The sequence below is a fragment of the Coptis chinensis genome, chromosome 5, assembly GCF_015680905.1.
Source record: "Coptis chinensis isolate HL-2020 chromosome 5, ASM1568090v1, whole genome shotgun sequence".
Classification (NCBI taxonomy): domain Eukaryota; kingdom Viridiplantae; phylum Streptophyta; class Magnoliopsida; order Ranunculales; family Ranunculaceae; genus Coptis; species Coptis chinensis.
This window is the reverse complement of record NC_141460.1, coordinates 4669834-4689871: the sequence shown is the minus strand read 5'-3', so window position 1 is coordinate 4689871 and position 20038 is coordinate 4669834. Positions and strand designations below refer to the sequence as shown.

At 42.1% G+C, this 20038-nt stretch overlaps 1 protein-coding gene across 1 annotated transcript; it reads right to left on the bottom strand.

Annotated features, from left to right (window-relative positions):
- Positions 1 to 18804: 18804 nt before the first annotated feature.
- Positions 18805 to 19686, bottom strand: LOC147496348 (uncharacterized). The gene has a single exon (XM_086562553.1). It carries the CDS (start codon positions 19684 to 19686, stop codon positions 18805 to 18807), a length of 882 nt encoding a protein of 293 aa, XP_086418679.1.
- Positions 19687 to 20038: the final 352 nt, after the last annotated feature.

Here is a 20038-nt window from a genome sequence, read left to right as displayed (position 1 = left end):
TTCTACTCAAGTTTCTCTACTCCATTGTGCAGTGGGCACACTTTACCTTACAATCTTAATGACAACAAGGAAGCCAGAGTCGATCAAACACATCTGCCACTTACTATCACACTAACCTATTCCTAATTGAGCTAGAGGTCTTTATTAGGTGTTGCGGGGATTATGAGATGGTTTAAGAAGGAAGGAAATGGATATTCAAAAAGGACAAGTCTGAGATAATATAGTCTTCATATTACTAGAGAAAACCTTGTTATTTATTTTTGCTTCCACACTTTGTTTCCATCCTTAGCCATATATATATATATATATATATTTTCTTTTTCTTTGGCTTTTGACTCCTTTTATTATATATATATTTTTTTTGGAGTTTTTATTTTATTTCTATTTTTATTTTTCTTTTATTTGGATGGAAACTTCTTTTCTTTATTTTCTGAAGCAATTAACTAACTTTTGTTTACATAGGTTTTTCTCTTCTTCTTTCTTCCTCATTCTATTCTCAGACTTATCTAAATTGGGTAGGTTGAATTTTTTATTTTGTTTTGTACAGGATAAAGGATTTGTGGTTTATGAAAGGCTAAAGAAAGGCTCAGAAGGGCGACTAGCGGAAAATAATTCATAGGTTTGAATTTCTGGCTATATCGATCCAAAGAGGGCCTAAATTCTCGCTTAGGATTTGGTTTAGTGATCAAGCAAGTGGACGTGTGATATCTCTATCCAGATTTTACTTCTCCATTGTGTCATTTCTCAAATGTTTCGCTCATATAAGGCTTTAGGCTATATTCTCACAGGATTTGTAGAATAAGTACTCTAGCCTAGATTTCAGAAACTTACTGCTAACAATCATCGATACTCATGTAATATATTTATAGATAGATGCAAAGATTATTACCTACATATTAACCTAAGTTTCTAAAAATTATTCTAATGCAAAATCTACGTGAGACTTCTAGATTATTAAGAGCATAGAGAAGGAAAACAATACCAATATTCCCAAGTGTATAGCATGAACTTATTTATTTATATTTTTGAATTTTTGAAATTTTAACTAGAAAACAAATGCATATTATACATATTTATATCCTAGCAGATGCCTTAATTACACGTGTTTCTATGCCCCCCCCCCAAACAAGAAGCATGCTTTGTCCTCAAAGTATTTTAAATAAAGAGGGTAGGAAAAATACCATTGAAATGCGCGAAATTCAGGAACATCTGCAAAACAAAGTTAGAACGTACTAATATAGGAAATAAAAACTGACTCAACTCTATAAGAGTTCTACCCATTATGGGGTTAACAAGAATCAAATTGCTTGAGACATAAGCAGACACTAAGTAAAATTAAAACTTACCTTATCTCCCGCTTTATTCATCATCCTGCTCATCATCTTCTTTTATAAAGAAGTGAGGTTCCTTCGCGTCCTGCCATGCCATGATAATTTGCCAGGCTTCCCGCCATTTATCATCTATTATTGCTAATCTATTAAGCGCCACTTGGTCTGACGGGGTGTAGGGTGCAACCTGATGAGGTTGTATCCTCCACCCTTGCCAAGTCATTGCACGGAAAGATCGAATAATACTATTGGTGGGTCGCGATTAAAGGTCTAACCGTAATCAATCCGTGTAAGCGGTACAAAAATAGGAAAGAAACATAACATAATACGGGAAATTAGAACAGGCATAAGAAGATACTTATGCCTCATGCTATAGGCTCGTGCTAAACTAGACATCAAGGTTCAGGGAAGGTCATGGAACATACGTCCCGTGGCTAAAGCAAGGAAGACGCTGCAAGTGGCATCATTCACAGAAGAAAAATGCCATTCCCCTAAAATATTTAGCATGATCCAAAACATAACAGTTCCTATGTTCATGGACAGGCTACCAAAGGCGACGTTATATTCCACTTGGTCCTCGATACGGAAAATGCCTGCCCCATAGGACTCATGCAAAAACTCATAAGTGTAGACATACATATTATCTACCCAATAGCACCATGGGTCTTGTATTTCAGCGGGCATAGCAAGTCCAAGAACAAATGCTAGCAAGAACCTGGTAATTTCCATTAGTTCATCATCAATGTTGATGGAGAACACTTGTTCTCCATCTGGTCTCTCAAAGAAAATACAGTTATCGTAAAAATAAGATGCTAGTGTTGGAGAATAAAGTGCATTGGGTCTTACCATAAGCGGTTCCCAGCCTAACGATGTGATCGCCTCGCGAAACCAAGCACCATAAGTAGTGCTTTGGAACAAATCTTCGAAAGACTATTCCGGTATCAATGTAGGAGATGTCATCTCAAAATTACGCTCTGGAATAGATGCGAATGACCCGGGAACAACCCGCAGAATACTGGAATTTTTCTGGTCCACGGAAGTCAGGGCGCGAGTGCGCTCTGACTGATTTGGAATTCCAGTGTTTGAGCGCGAGTCGTGCTCACCTTGGGAGCGAGTGCGCTCTGTACAAAATTCTGACAAATGTGTAGGGTGCGAGTGCGCTCCTCTGGGGCGCAGGTGCACTCAGAGGTGCTGAAGATCGAAAATGAGACGAAACGTGGGAAACGTGGGAGTGAAAGGTGAGTGATGGAAGTTAGGTGTAGTGTGGGTTTTGAGTGTAGAATGAATGAAGTTTATATAGGTTTTAAGTTGCTAAAACGGATCGGGAAGTTGCCAAAAAGTTTTTACGGCAGTTTCCGGAAATAATAAAATTTCCAAACCCGAAAACGGAAACAATTCATTTTCTTGATTCTACAACAAACCTAGTATCTTTTAGGTTGAATTTAGGATAGAATCTACCTATTTTATCGAGATTTCATCCTACCATGATACTTATTCATAGATATGCCTAAACGACCATATTTTCACCCTGACTCCACAATAACTTCTAAAACAAGGGTCATATAAAAATCATGCTGGAATAGATAACACCACCCCCAAACAATTTGGGAAGGTGGGATCAATATTAAACAATCACGCACAATAAAAATAACGACATTATATTAAAATTGGCATTATATGCTCTTTTACTACAAAATCCAAATTACGGAATTAAACCTTACATTAAAATAACTAACAATAATAAAACTACAAATAAAAAACATCAAACTATACTATCCCTAACTACTTCAAGATCGGTAGCGGAGGGCACACGCCGGAGATGGCTCCCCGAGCTCCCGATCAGGCGGCCACCATTAAGATCTTTTCGGGCGACGGCCGTGCCTCGATGGTGTGTCCTCAGAAGGAGAATCCCCATGAGGTGGGAATCGTGCAAGCATGTCGGCCCGGAACTGGCGCTGAGCTTCTAGCTCAGTCTTCATCTGTTCCCACCGCTCGTCCTCCCACTGGGATCGGATCTCAAAGTTATGATGGATAGTAGCCTGTCGAGTCCGGAGGTCTTTGCAGATAGTGTTGAGTGAACGCATGCCACGATGAATTACGCCATCGCTCGCATTCTGACCAACACCTCTCCAAGGCATCAGTATCAAAACAAGTCAAGTCCTCCTCATCCTCCGAGGCATTCTCATTTCCCCCATCCTCCTCGCCATTCTCATTTCCACCATCCTCCTCGTCCTCTACCCTATCCTCAGGCAACCTCCAAACTCGTTGGACACAATCCTTATAGATATGAGGATTTTGGTATAGGGTGATGTAAAACCTATCAGACGTAGGAGCTGCTCTTAACTTCAGCATGATCTTGGTTATCAACACAGGGAGAGGTGCAACAGATTTCCCTACTCCCCTAATCATGCTAAGCAAAAACTCCAAGATCTGTAACTTCGTGACTTCGCTCCGGAGTATCCATAAAATGTTGAGGCAGTTCGGACCGATGTCGCCGACCTTCTCCTTCCCCGGACGCGTCCAACCAATCCATCGAGCTAGCCACCCGGTGGTTGGTTCTAAGGGATGCCTGGCGAACACAATGCGAGCTCGCATTGTAGTTCCCTTCGGTAACTGTCACGTTCATCAATGGCTCTACCCCGTTATATTGGGACTCCTGTAACATGGCATCCAAATGGATTCTAGGTGGAATGCCTAGAATCTCAGCCAACAACCCAGTAGTTATTTCCTTCCTCCTCTTCGCCACCATAACAAAAATTCTACTCCCCTCCAACTCCCTCGTATTGTAAAACTGTCGGACTAAGTCTTTGTGGTAAAAGGCTTCGGTCGTGTACCACAAGCTATTCCAGTCTCTACTAATCATTTTGTCACCGTAAAACGGCGCGAAGTGGTCACCAGTAAATGCTTGCTCCGGCAAAATTCGACGTTGTCGAGCCGTTGGAGTGTTTGGAATGTAGTGGGGGTTTAAATGGGATGTGGTGTTGGAATTTTAGTCGACCGAATGAAAAAACAGTGGTGGTGGCGCGACAGTTCACAATTTTGAAATTTTCGGTGGTTTTTTTGGTTTTTTAACTTGGTGGAGATGGTGGTGGAAGGATTTAGAGAAGATTTGAAGTGGATTTTTGATGGTTGGCGTGGGTTAGTTTAGGTTTCTTTTTAATTTTTTTTTTTTTTTTTTTTTTTAGGTTTTGAAGCTTGGTGGTCGTTAATGGCGGTTTTGAAAAGATGAAATCACGACTTGGTGTGGAGGTAAGGGGTGCAAGTGCGCTGCCGGTGTGTGCGGGTTGGGCCCAAGCCCAATTCGAAATTTTTAGATTTTTCGCGCAACTTCAAACTAAAATTGCCGCTTCGTTATCGGTCCGATTTTTGCGAATGAGATATGGAAATGATCAGGAGAGAATTTCCAATCCAATGATCCATAAAACACTCTATTCCGACCGTGGATGACATATAAGATAGTGTAAACGCCTCGAAGTGCGTGCATGACGTACGTTATGCAAACGAATGAACTCTAAATTCATAGAATATGTCAACCCGAATCGAATTATAATTAAACGGCCTAAACAACTCTAATGGGACATAAAACATTCTAGAACGAAAACACGACCACCCCACGCCCAAACAAATTTTTAACAACAAAGTTTAGAAAATTTGTTTTTTAAGTGGGTCTTTTAAAGTCAGATTCCCGTGACTTCCTAGGCTACTATATTTATTATTTAATATTTTTTACTTTTATAAGGAAAAATGATAAGCAATAAGGACATAATTCACTCTATAGAGAAACATGACTAAAATATCCGAGAAAACATGCAAGAGTGGAAAACGTGAATTATGTTAAACGTGGACTTAGGATCCGGTACTTACAACCACACACTCCATAGGGAGGGCCCGGTTACCTTAATGGTGCACTCACCAATATATGGAAATGAAAGGCAATGCACCAAACACAAAAGTTGAGTCGTTTATAGTCAGATACTCGAGACTTTATTTAAACATATGTCTGAATATGCAGTTTATCATATATCAACAACCGAAATAGTTGTGGATCATTCCATAAATAAATATCACAGAAAACATATCCAAACACAAGCAAGCACCAAGATTTCCTATGACGCAACCTAGTGAACTAAAAACGAAGTCGGATAACCCTATAGAGTAACCTAGCATGCACCTTCTTTTCATTTTTTGAGCGAGAGGGTGTCCTAGTGAATAAGTGTGGAAAAGTGAATGGTTGTGGAAAAAATGGTGGATATGGATAAGTTGGAGAAGGAAAGCATGTAAACAATGAGGATGTGGGTTTAGCACAAAACTCATTCATGGTGTAGGTAGGGACTGTTTCAAGTCTGAAAATGAAGGTGTCAAATGCTTTGTTCTTCTGAAGTATTTGTTTACTAGGTGGATTTAAAAAATTATGAAGCACAAAAGAAACAAAAGGATCGAGTGCAAACTCGAGATCCCTTTGAAAGGGTGGAAGGAGGGGAGTCGAGGTGGATGTTGTGCAAAGTAGTTCTTGATTGGGTGAATCATCACCTGCTCTAAGAAACTCATCGAATTCCTCATCTAGATTGGTCATATCCACATTACTATGATAGTCCTCTATATCTTTGAGAAAGTCATCTATCTCATCCTCATCCGTAATATGTGTATCGACTAGTGTAGGGATGAAAATGTTGGAGTTTGAACTTCCAAAGGAAAGAAATTTGGGCATATGATTATCAGGGAACGTGTTGTTGAAATAATCTCGAGCGAATCTCTCGATCATGCTAACCTCTCCATCCATAGACGAATCGGGTAAATGTGTCTTTGTTTTAAAAACATTTACTTCAACAGCAAGATGGCCAAAAGACATGAACATTGAACCATCGCGGCAATTAATGAGCGCATTGGCCGTTGCCAGGAAAGGACGCCCTAAGATGATCGGGATAGAGTGGATTAGCTTAATTTCCTCGTATCGAGGATGACAAAATCAGCCGGATAGTAGAAATCCTGAACTTTTACCAGCACATTTTCGACCACACCCTTAGGATACTTAATAGACCGATCAGCTAATTGCAACGTTATTTTAGTGGGTTGCATCTCATCTAGACCTATTTGTCTATACAAATAAAACGGGAGTAAGTTAACATTAGCCCCCAGGTCGAATAACGCGGTCGTCGTATAAGAATCTCTTAAGGTGCATTTATGCGGATAGGGATCGACCGTGGTCCTTGTACTTAACAATTCTATTATGTTCAGATAGAGTTGGGAATTGTTCTGTTAAAAAGGCGTCTTTTGGTATATTGGTCTTACGCCTAGTAGTACACAACTCCTTAAGAAACTTAGCATGGTGTGCTAGCTTTTTAATAGCTTCGAGGAAGGGAAGGTTTATAGTTAGATTCTTGAAAACGTCCCTAATCTCCTCATAATTAGTATCCCTAGTTAACATGGCTAATTTTTGTGGAAACGGTGGCTTCTGTCTATATTTAGCAATGGTATCACCTGGATGTTTAACCTTGGCTTTCTGTTTCTTAGGTTGTGTTGTAATTGGTACCTCTACAGTGGTAGGCTCTTCAGTTTCTATTTCGTATCTAGTAAAATAGCGGTGTGTAGGTTATCTTGGTGGGGTAACTATAGGCATAGTTACTTTGTTATCAACCACTCTGCCGAATCGGAGAGTGGTGATGGCCTTTAGCTCACCTACATTTTCATATTCATTACTAGTATTATCGGTTACTTCAAAGGGCGTGTGTTTGTTGTTTTAGGATTAGGTATTGCGTGACTGGAAACACACCTTTGGGTTGGGCTTTATCTTGGGCCATTTGTTGGCTTAAATTATTTCTGATTGTAGAAGCCGTTGGTTAGATTGAGCCATGGTTTGAAAAAGTTTTTGGCTCACTTGTATGAAGGTGTCAAGACGATCCGGTTGTGTAGGTGTAGTAGTCACGGGTGGTGTGGATCGAACTATCTCGCGCGGAATTATTTATTGGCGGATTTTGATAGTTATTATTTTATGGGACGATACCTCTATTAGCATTATAATTATTATAACTACCTTGACCTTGTACTTGACCTTGTCGAGGTTGCACTTGGTTGTTGTAATTATTAAAATTACCCCGACCACAATCCTTGTCGTGGTGGAGCTTGGATAAACCGTGCGTTGGCCTAACATATTGATTATTGTGTACCCGGAGGTGTGGCGTGTTGGTTATTTCTCCAACCGAAGTTGGGATTTTGTCTCCAAAGGGCGTTAGGTTCACTATTAATTGAACAAGCCTGTTCATAGGCTATAGAGACGATGGAAGTCGGGATGCTCGGGGCTCCAAATGAAACTACATGGATTTGAATTTACATTTCATGGGGATAGGCTTTTGTTGAACGAAATGGCCTCTACCTTTTTAGTGAGTGATTCGATTAGAGTTTTAAGCTCGGGATCGTGTTTGATTGCAAACATACCGGCAGCCTTAACGGTATTAGAAGAACTAGCGGAGCGGTGGATATCGTCACTACCCCCCCAGTTGTTATTTCGCTTAGTTTGATCCTCTATAAATTTATAAGCCTCCGAGGCTCCTTTACTTAAGAAACTACCCTGATTCATTATGTCAAGGACTTCTTTATGGTGGTGTAGAAGTCCATTGAAAAAGGCACGAACTAACATGTCTTTCGCTAGGTTATGATGTGGACACTCTATAAAGAGATCGGTAAAACGATTCCAAGCCTCTGAAAATGATTCATGAGGATTTTGTCGAAAGAAATGAATCTTAGAAAGCATCTCATCAGTCTTTAAGGGTGGGTAAAATTGTTCCATAAACAGTTGAACAAGTTTAGCCCACGAGTCCACAGAATTAGGCGCTTGGGCAGTTAACCAAGACGCCGCCTTATCGGCTAAAGTGAAAGGGAATACCCTCAGTTTAATTTGTTCTGCACCAACCGTAGGATGATGGAATGTTGTAAGGACTTGTTCAATCGTACGCATGTGCTGATAAGAGGGTCTAAACCATGAAAAACGGGTAACAAATTAAAAATATTTGGGGGGATTCGGAAATCCCCCACTGGGTCTGCTAGAACAATGCAAGATTTGGGGCTATCGCTCAAGGCTTTATAAAAATCCGAGAGAGGAGTCTCTCCTTCGACGGGCATTGTGTCAGGTAGAGTATGTGGAATAGTAGCTAGAGGTGCAATGAGTGGTATACTAGATAGGCGCTTGTTGATGTTGTTCGCGGTAATTATGCTCGGTGTTTTGTTCGACCGGATCTTAATCTCATACAACAAGGCTAAGACCAAACTTAGCTAATTACGCCAACACTCCAAACAATCGATATACTAGTATAAACCTCTAACAGGAGATGCGAGGTGTGGAAGAAAGGAATACCTGACAAGGCCCTTGCTTCGCTTATGAATAGTGTCTTGTTTACGTGTGTTCGGTGTATATAACAAGTTAGAACACGAAAAACTTGAAAAAATTGAAGTTGAATCAAACCCGTGGAAATACGGCAAAATTCAGCTCTTTCGGTAGTCAATTAAGTTTAAGTTACGGTGTTTTGGCAGCGGGGCCGCTTCGGCTTGAAGTGGCTGGTCGCTTCGGCTTCTAAGTAACTTGGTAGCAGCGCGCCGTGCAATTTTTTTCTCGGAAGTTTTCAATGCTGAAACGGACAACCACAGTATGAATCAAACAAGGGTGGGTGGGTTTAATGGGACTTTAAGAAGAGTACTTATACTATGAAAACAATGCGAAAGTGAAACTAAGATGGCAGCGGGTCACGCCTGTCACGCGGGTGACCCGGGTTCGATCCCCGGTAGCGGCGCCATTTGATAAAACATAAAAATGAATAATTTACCTACGAAATGAATGATGAAACTCAAAACGTAAGTAAACAAAAACTAATTTTACTTTCCTAAATTTTATCAAAGATTTCTACTCTCAATCCTATGAGATATAGTGGAGTAGAGTGATTCGTTCCATTCCTAGTCCTTCCGCATGCTGTGTTCTCTACGTATAAGTAAACTTAACTAAAGTCTAATGAGAGATTTACGAAATGGCAACTAGACTACGATGCAACTACCCACAAGATGCAACTAGTCGACTATTATAACAACTATGGGAATGTTACGTCGATTCTATGATAAGGAGTTGAGGGGGATTGATTCCACCTTAACTCGACTTAATCCTACTAACGACGAATCGTCGTAATTCGAATTGAACTGTTTCGCAGAACAATCTGGTTACTCCTAATCCCTAATTACACATGGCATTTCTTCCAATTCATAATTAGCATGTGAATGATTACACCCATTCTCATGGTGAACTAATCATTTCTAGAGTGGAAAGGAAATTACGACGGCTCTACGATAATCGGGATCAAGCTTTCATCAAGGCTTCTCAACCCCCTCAAATGGAGGTTTAGCCGAGAATCATCACGCTATCATTCCCAATGGAATTCAAACAAGACATGATATAAAGATTGAAACTTTGCTTGTTTAAACTCAATTCAAAACTACTAATGCAATAATTGAATTAAACTAATAATGACAAATAATTAAATCTATGAATTGAAATTAAACAATTAATGGAAATGAAACTAGATTATGGAGAACAATATTTTATTAATCTAATGAATAATAAAACAATGATTCAAATACTAAATTAATAATCTAACTAATCTAGGTCTAGTTATCTACGTAATAAGGGAATTTAGATCTAAACAATTGTAAATGACAAGAATCGAAATTGACAAACTAGCTATTTTATTTATCAAACTAATGAAGAACAATGATTCTAAAGATTAATCTAAAACAATAATTGAATTTAAACTAAACTTAATTTTACTACATGAAAACTAGATCTAGAATTATCTATAGTTTTAGGTCTAACTAGCTACCTTAACAAAGAGTTAAGCTTTGGTTTTTATACTTTCAGATCCAAAAATCGTGCATGGGCTTGGAGCCATGTTTTGGGCCAGAGAATCAGGCCCAAAACCTAATTGTTTCAGTCCAAAAAGGCCTCTTCAGTTGCAGTTGGCTTCAACAGACTTTTCGTCCACTTTTGCTCCTCTGATTGGATTAAGGCTTAGACCATTGGAAAGCTCTTTTCGAGCCGGTCGTTTTGACATAAGGTAGGCCCCATTCCGAGGTCTGAGTCCAAAGATACGGCCTTCGGAAGTTCTGCTAACTTGTGTGCTGTTTCTGCCCTCGTCGACTTTTCAACTTTTAACCGGGCTTTAGAAAGGCTTTGTCTTCTTGAATCTTGGCCTTTAATCACGAAACTCCTTAGTAACCAACATTTGCTCCTTTATCTCGCTAAAGTGGCACATTTCTGCACATAATGGACTTTGAAGCCTGAAATGCATAAAAACACGTAATCAGTGTTAACTCTTAATTATTACTCACATAATTGGTCTAAAAGTATGACTGTTACAGGGTTAAAACTACAGTTTTGGGCTCTTATCAACCCCCCATTACATTATTAGTCATTTGGTTGTTCCTAAATGTCTTACATGGAAACTAATTGACTCTGTTGATATGGTTTTATAGCTTATGACAAGTGCACCTGTACAACGTAACCTGGTCCAATGGAGGTTGTGCATTACTATAGGTATAATTTAATATGTATTGAAGTAATGAGTCTGTTTCTTTGATGTTAGTAGATGTCTAGGATTACCTCGATCAACACAAGGTAGTAAGTGAACACAAGGACAAAGCGCACCAAAGGTTTGCTTGGTGGTTGGACCGTTGAGTTATGCACATTGGTATTCTATTGTACTAAGGCAGAATGAGTCTTTGCTACTGTATGATGAACACATTGCTACTCATCATTAGTTTTGTTATTTGTATCACTATGCTTAAATTGAACTTAAGCATTTCGACTATTTAATTAGGAATTCAGTAAGGATTTTGTTGCTAAGGACAGATTCCAAAGGAACTGAGGCATATGAGGTGATGACTAGGAAATATAGGATGAGGTATGAAATATCTTAATGAAAATTGTCATGTTGATTGTATCATACATAAACTCTAGGCATACGTGATTATGACACGATTTTGGACCCATGGTTAGTTTGACTATGTAGATAATATACTTCCATTTTGACTATGTTTTTTATTTATTAGAATGTTCATATGTTTCATATATAGCTTCATATGTTTCATATATAGCTACTTAAACTAAAATTTTAGAATTATGGATACCATTTTATTGGCATGAGCAATAGTTACTGAAGGGAGCTATTATTAAATTGGATTTCAAGCTATTGCTACTAATACCAATTTCTAGAAGCCACTTTGCACAAAGGAAGCATAAGTTGCTTGCTATTGAAGTGGAGTTTATAAACTCCTATTTACATATTTACAATGGGTATAGTTCCTCGGCTATACTGATAAAAGTCTTGGTTTTGGTTATATTGGAGAACTATCGTTTTGTCTATTGGTCAACTTGCAGCTATACTTATTTGCGTTAACCACAAATCTCACTACTAATCTCCCTAGTCGCTCAAGTCTCACTCTTCTCCCCTCTCCCTTTTTTCATTTTTTCCTCTCTTTTCTCACTCTTACTGTTCCTTTTTATATCCATCACTATTCACTTCCACCCCTTGATCTTCCTTCCATCTCCTGGTCTATCTCCTCACACATGTCCCTTGAGGGTTCCGCGACCCTATTCCTGTACCCCTCGTTCCTTCTTCTTTAACTTGCCTCCTGTTTAACCCTGGGTCACCAGCCCACCTTTAACTTCCATGGTCTTGCTTCGGTGTTTCGTGTCCCCACCTCCTTATTCTACCTCGAGCCAACAGACTTGCCACCTCAGTGGTCATAAAATAGGCTGATACAGATGCCCCCTCTCGGCCCTCAGATCTGTATGGGTCTGCCGGACGAGACTCACCTGCTCTCCACTTGAAGAGTTGTCCCATCTGGGGTCCTGTATTCATCCCCAAAACTTCATCCCATCTGACATCCCTGCTCCACTTCTTGCCTCGAACACCGAATCTTTGAACACGTGTCCTTGGGCACGTGCCTCTTAACGCATGCGTAACCGCCCTTGCTTCTTCGATTTATGCGCAAACACGTGTCCTTTTTTGGATGGTCCATCTCCCTATCAACAAATTCCTCTTTTCCATTCTTGCACTTGCCTTTCCATATCCCGCTCAAAAGACTTCTCACGCACTCCTTCAACTTTCTCATTCTCCACTCTGTCTCTTCATTCGCAATCTTTACCTTCCTTTCTTTTCATCCTTTGCACCTCCAGCCCCTTCTCTTTTTCTCTGGTGAAGCTTTGCTCGTACCTTTCTCTCGCTCAACAGTTGCGTCATTTTCGTCATTAGCTTGATATCATCCAGGTTTGTTATTTTTCATTTCATTTCATTTATAGTGAATCTTTGTCCAACTCGATTGTTTGTTTTTTCTTTGTAGTCTCGTTCACCTTCTTCTCTTTTGGGTTCCTTACACTTAGTTAGCTCCACTTTTCCTCCATAATCTTGTCCCTACCATGTATGATCCCGATTCGGGTAGCTAATCCGCTACCAGATCTGATAGATCCGCGTCCTCTCCCTCTTGATCTTCCGGCTCGTCCACTAAATCCGGATCTACCGGCCCCTCCCTTGACCGATCGGATTCCCCTATGCCTGAACCATCTCATCCATTTGCTGCCCCATCCACCTCAGGGAGACCCCTAGTGCTTCCACCTATCCCATCTCACTATCGCAGACCTAACCTAGTTGCGGTCCAAGCGGCGTACGGTATTCCCGGGGATGTGATCTTGGAACATGTGCCCGGTGTAACCCATTTCCCTCACCTAGTCCCACCGCGACCAGGGTTTTTAGTAGCCACCGTGGGTCAAATAGTGGATGGACTACGATTCCACTTGTCTCTATTGGATGTTGAGGTTTGCAACCACTTCAACATACCGCCGTGTCAAGGGATCGGTAACTTCTGGCGAATCATGTATGTCGTGAACAATTACAACCAATCGAATACTCCGCAAATTCGCCTGCACGACATCACTACCCACTACTTTATAAAGAAGATCACCAAACTTGGGAGTCTAGGATATCAATCCTTCTATGTGCGTCCGCAGAAGAAGTCCTTCCTTCTCTGCGTCACTACCTCTGATAAAGTATGGCACCACTATCCACTCTATGTTTCGGGGAATTTCCTTTTTGCTGACCTACCCCCTGAAGTATCATTGAGGCATTTCCATTTTCTTGACCGCAGTGAGTGTGGTAGATTGATCTGTTTGACTCCTGGACTATCCCTCTATTAATATACATGCTTTTCCGTGTTTCAGGTTGGGTTCCGGATTCGCAGTCCCGACTATATGCCGGTGTTTCCTCCGAGATCTTTAACAAGCTTCGCAAACTAGGAGGCAGTCAGTGCGACATTCTCGGCATTGATCCCGATAAGGGCAATCCCCTCCTCCTCAACCCCTCACTCAAAAACATCGGAAAGTACCACGACCCTCTATACCTACTGCCGCCGCCCAAGGAAAGGAAACCAAGACATTCTCCCCCAAAACACCAGAAAGCAAAACGCCCAGTTCAACGGTCATTTTGGTTTACCACCAAAATCTCTCATTCACAAGCACTTGCTTGGAGGGCCGCCACCTCCACTACTCGCACATCACCCACCGGCACACCTTCAACCATCCCTGATCCTATCCCGAGATCATACTCTTCCATCGCGGACTGGGAAGATGATTTTGCTGACCCCATAACCACTACCACTGCCATGGATGTTTCTAAGCCCAAACTCTGGGATAGCGATTCTGAAGGTGAAGGGCCCACAGATGCCGCCGCCAAGGGCCCTCCTGCTAAAAAAGCTAGGGTCACTACCTCCACCACCTCAGCCAGCGAACCTCGACCAGGCTCACCGTATCCAGCGGCTCCACCACACCGCTCTGGGAAAGAGGTTGTCCCCATTAGTCCCCTACCTGCCGGGCCAGTAGAAATTTGGCATCCACAATTTAAGGCAAGGGACCGGGACATCACCACTCGTGACTCCACGCTGGACAACCTTGCGGTGGCAGCATCTCTCTTCTTCAGCTCCCATCTCCCCAAGGATCAAACTTATGGGGATTCTGGCTCATTCGCCTCCCACCGGGCTGCAATCTACACCGGATGGGAAAGGGTATGTCTTTATCCTCTTTCTTTTCCCTTTCTTACTGTTAATTTTTCTAACTTTGTTCTCCTCTCCAGCTGAGCCTCGATGTCGGTTACATCATCCATGGTCTCACTAACACCCTAGACACGCTGGAGTCTGATCCATGGTCCGGAAAGGTGGAAGGAGAAGTATGCCCAACTGGAGAAGGAACGAGATGACACCCGCCTCACAACGCTCAAACATTATAAGGAACTCCAGTGCACCGAGCAACCTCACAAGGACTATGTGGCTGGCGTTACCTCAAAGATGGAGAGCTAGAGGGAGGCTGACAGGGTCGCTGCTAAGGTCGTCCTAGACAAGTCATTGATAGACGCCGCTGAACACTTCAAGGCCTTGGCCTCCAAGAAGATTGCCAGGGAGCTCAAACAACAATTAGAAGCCCTTGTAGCAGCCGGTCGTCTCCTCCCTGACCAGCCTCCAGTTCCTGCCATTCCGAACTCTATAGGCCCATCTCCAACAATTAAGCTAGAAGCCTCCATCTAACCTGGGGTGGCGACCTCCCCCATTGATGTTGACGAACCCACTGCGGATGGGGAAGGGGGGGCAACCATCAGAGGATGTAGCCGACGATCCGTAGTGAAAATCACTCTTGTGTTTTTGTAATATACTTTTGGGCCCTATATTTCTAGGTAAACCCAGCAGGTTACGCCAGAAATTGTTTCATGTTAAACATTTGTTTTAGACATGCTTTGTGATCTATGTATCAATTTTTGCTTAGTGAATTACACTTTATCCATATTACATGAGTTCCTGGTCTCATATTAGTACTTGCCTACCATACACATTCATCCTACCACACTGTGTCTTTGTCAGCTGCGGATGCAATCTGGGAGCAGCTTAGCTTACCCTCTGGCTAAGTCGGGACCTCACCGTCCACTGCCATGGAAATGTTAGGGGTAGCTCAGTTTGCCCCCATATTGACTATGGAGGTGTTGTGGGTAGATTAGTTTGCCCCCAAGTTGAATTGGGACACCGTCGTCCGCAAAGGGCTCATCCCCTCCGCTGCCATGGAGATGTTGGGGGTAGCTCAGTTTACCTCCAAATTGAATTCGGACCTCATCGTCTGAGAAGGGCTCATCCCCCCCACTGCCATGGAGATGTTGGGGGCAGCTCAGTTTGGCCGGGCAACTCAGCTTGCCCCTAAGTTCACTATGGAGATGTTGGGGGGGCAACTCAGTTTGCCCCCAAGTTGAATTCGGACCTCATCATCCGCGAAGGGATTACTACCCCCGTTGCCATGGAGATGTTGGGGGTAGCTCAGTTTGCCCCCAAGTTGACCATGGAGATGTTGGGTGATAAACATAAAATTGAATAGTTTACCTATGAAATGAACGATGAACTCAAAACGTAAGTAAACTAAAACTATTTACGTGTCTATATTTATCAAAGTTTCTACTCTCAATTCTATCGAAATAGAGTGGAGTAACAAATTCGTTCCACTCCTAGTCCTTCCGCATGCTGTGTTCTCTACGTATAAGTGCTCTTAACTCTAAAGTCTAATGAGAGATTTACGAAGTGGCAACTTGAGTACGATGCAACTACCCACAAGATGCAACTAGTCGACTATCGAACAACTATGGGAATGCTACGTTGATACTATGATAAGGAGTTAGAGGGGATTGATTCCACCTTAACTTCGACTTAATCCTACTAATGATTTAATCGTCGTAATCCGAATTGAACTGCTTCGCAGAACAATATGGTTACTCCTAATCCCTAATTACACATGGCATTTCTACTAATTCATAACTAGTATGTGAACGATTAAACCCATTCTCATGGTGAACTAATCGTTTCTAGAGTGGAAAGGAATTTACTTAATGGCGACTCTACGATAATCGAATCAAGCTTTCATCAAGGCTTCTCAACCCCTCAATGGAGGTTTAGCCGAGAATCATCACGCTATCATTCCCAATGGAATTCAAACAAGACATGATATAAAGATTGAAACTTTGCTTGTTTAAACCCAATTCAAAACTACTAATGCAATAATTGAATTAAACTAATAATGGCAATTACTTGAATCTACGAATTGAAACTAAACAATTAATGGAAATGAAACTAACTTATGGAGAACACTATTTTATTAATATAATGAATAATAAAACAATGATTCAAATACTAAATTAATAATCTAACTACACTAAGTCTAGCTATCTACGTAATAAGGGAAATTAGATCTAAACAATTATAAATGACAAGAATCGAAATTGACAAATAACTATTTTATTTATCAAATTAATTAAGAACAATGATTCTAAGAGTTTAATCTAAAACAAGAATTGAATATAAACTAAACTTAATTTAATTAAATAAAAACTATATCTATATCTATCTATTGTTTTAGGTCTAACTAGCTACCATTAACAAAGAGTGAAGCTTTGGTTTTTATACTTTCAGATCCAAAAATCGTGCATGGGCTTGGAGCCATGTTTTGGGCCAGAGAATCAGGCCCAAAACCCAATTCTTTCAGTCCAAAAAGGCCTCTTCAGCTGCAGTTGGATTCAACAGACTTTTCGTACACTTCTACTCCTCGGATTGGATCAAGGCTTATACCATTGGAAAGCTCTTTCCGAGCCGGTCGTTTTGACATAAAATAGGCCCCATTCCGAGGTCTGAGTCCAAAGATACGGCCTTCGGAAGTTCTGCTGACTTGTGTGTTGTTTCTGCCCGCGTCGACTTTTTAGCTTTTGATCGGGCTTTAGAAAGGCTTTGGCTTCTTGAATCTTGGCCTTTAGTCATGGAACTCCTTAGTAACTGACCTTTGCTCCTTTATCTCGCTAAAGTGTCATATTTCTGCAAATAATGGACTTTGAAGCCTGAAATGCATAAAAACACGTAATCAGTGTTAACTCTTAATTATTACTCACATAATTGGTCTAATAGTATGATTGTTACAGGGTTAAAACTACAGTTTTGGGCTCTTATCATTGGGGGCATCTCAGTTTGCCCCCAAGTTGAATTTGGACCGCGGAGGGCTCACCCCACCCCCCCCCCCCTCCCCGTTGCCATAGAGATGTTAGGGGCGGCTCAGCTCACCCGAGCAACTTAGCTTGCCCCCAAGTTGACTATGGAGATGTTGGGGGCAGCTCAGTTTGCCCCCAAGTTGAATTCGGACCTCATCATCCGTGGAGGGATCAGCACCCCCACTGCCACCCCTGAAGATGTTGGGGGTAGCTCAGTTTGCCCCTAAGTTGATTGTGGAGATGTTGGGGGTAACTCAGTTTGCCCCCAAGTTGAATTCGGACCTCATCGTCCGTAGAGGGATCACCACCCCCGCTGCCATGGAGATGTTGGGGGCAACTCAGTTTGCCCCCAAGTTGAATTCGGACCTCATTGTCTGCGGTCTTTGGCCTACTGCAAATACAAATGAATACACACATATCAGATGGAGGAAGTTTGCTATCTCTTTCATTGACATATTAATTAATTCAAAATATCATTACAAAGCTTGAAGGTCACATTTAATGAAGCAATTAAACTTTCCTTTAATTGAAAAACTATATACAAAGTCACTCATGGAATTTCTTCAACAACCTGACGTTCCATGGCCGCTTGATGTTCTCTCCTAGGGGCGTCTACAACCTGTAGGTCCCAGAAGTTCCAGCCTCCACCACGGTATACGGTCCCTCCCAGTTGGGACCTAACTTTCCATCTGTCTCCTCCTTGGTGGCTGTGGTCACCCGCCGAAGTACGCGATCGCCAACATTGAATATCCGCAGCTTCACACACTTGTTATACTATCTCTGTAACCTCCTGTGGTACTCTTCCAGTCTAATGCGTGTGGTGTCTCTCCTTTCCTCTGTAAGGTTCAGCTCCCTGGCCAATATTGTCTCATTAACCCCTGCTTCCACAGCTTTGGTTATGATTGTCGTGACTACCATTTGTACAGGGATCACTACCTCCATTCTATAAGCCATCGTAAACGGTGATTCTCCGATAGATGTTCGCGGTGTTGTGCGGTATGCCCACAGTACATGGTGTAACTCATTTGCCCAAGATCCTTTGCGTTCCTCCAACTTTTTCTTTAGATTATCCATGATAATTTTGTTCGAGGACTCTGCCTACCCATTCCTTTCTGAATTGTAAGGGGCCGAGAAACCCTACTTCACTTTGAAGGCTTGGAGGAATGCTTTCACCTTCCCTCCTGTAAACTGGGTAACGTTGTCCGCGATGATGGTGTGTGGGAGCCCAAACCTGCATATGATATTCTCCCATAGAAACTTCCTCACATGTTCCTTTTTCACCTGTTGTAGAGCCATGACCTCAACCCATTTTGTAAAATAATATGTCGCGGCCAGCATAAGCCTCGTTTTGCCGCTTGCCATAGGCAGGGTCTGACGACATCCAACGCCTAAATGGTAAATGACCATGGACTAAAGACCTTGTGTAGTGGTTCTGCTGGTGCATGTATCAGTGGAGCGAAGCTCTGGCATTTTCGGCACCTCTTGGCATACTCAGTCGCATCTCTCTTCATATGGGGCCAAAAGTACCCCTGTGATAGCAGCCGGTGTGCCGTTGTCCTTCCGGCTGAATGGCTCCCACAATTTCCTTTGTGAACTTTTCCCAACACCTCTTGCACCTTCTGTGGCCCCAGGCATTTCAACAATGGTCCACTGACACTTCGCTGGTACAAATCCCCATCCAGTAAGGTGTATCTCTGTGATATCTGTTCCATCCTCCTCTTTTCTTGCTTGTCCTCTATCTCTATCCCCGAAAGGAAACTCTTGATGGGTTCCATCCGGCCAGGCTCTTGCTCAGTAGTTAGCCATACCCCCTCTTTCTCTGCGGTACTCAGTTTACTCAGCACCCTGACTAAAATGGATATACCCTCGGTCCCAGGGAGTATCGCGACAACATATGCCAAAGTGTCGGTGTGTCTATTTTCTCCCCTGCCTAGATGAGCAAAACTGATTTTCTTGAATTTGCTTGCCCTTCTCCGCAATACCTCCAGATACTTTGTCATCCTAGGGCATCGGGCTGTGAACCCTCTGTTGACTTGACATATTACCAAGTTCAAATCAGAATACACTATCAGCTCTCTCACACCCAGATCCTTAGCCAAGTCCAAACCTACTATCACTACTTCATATTCAGACTCATTATTTGAAGTAGCAAAATCCAACTTCATTGATAACTCTAGGCGAGTATTCTCGGGAGTGACCAGCACCACCCCAATTCCATTCCCTGCATTCGTAGTGGACCCGTCTGCAAAGACTCTCCATCCATTTCGCATGTCCCAAGGATCCAGAGGGTCGTGGTTTTGGTCCACTTCCTATTCCATGACCATCTCCTCCCCCCAGGTGGGATCCTCTGCTGGAAACTCGGCTAGGAATTCCACCATTGCTTGGGCTTTCTCCGCGGTCCTGGTTTGATACTCAATGTCTTAAGAACTAAGCAGCACAGCCTATTTCAACATTCTCCCTGATTTCTCTACCTTTAATACCTGCTTGAGTGCCAAGTTAGTCACCACTACCACCGAGTGAGCATCAAAATAGGGTTTCAACTTCAGTGCAGAAAAGATCAAAGCCAAGGCAAACTTCTCAATTCTACTGTATCTTGTTTCTGCGTCTAACATCATCTTGCTA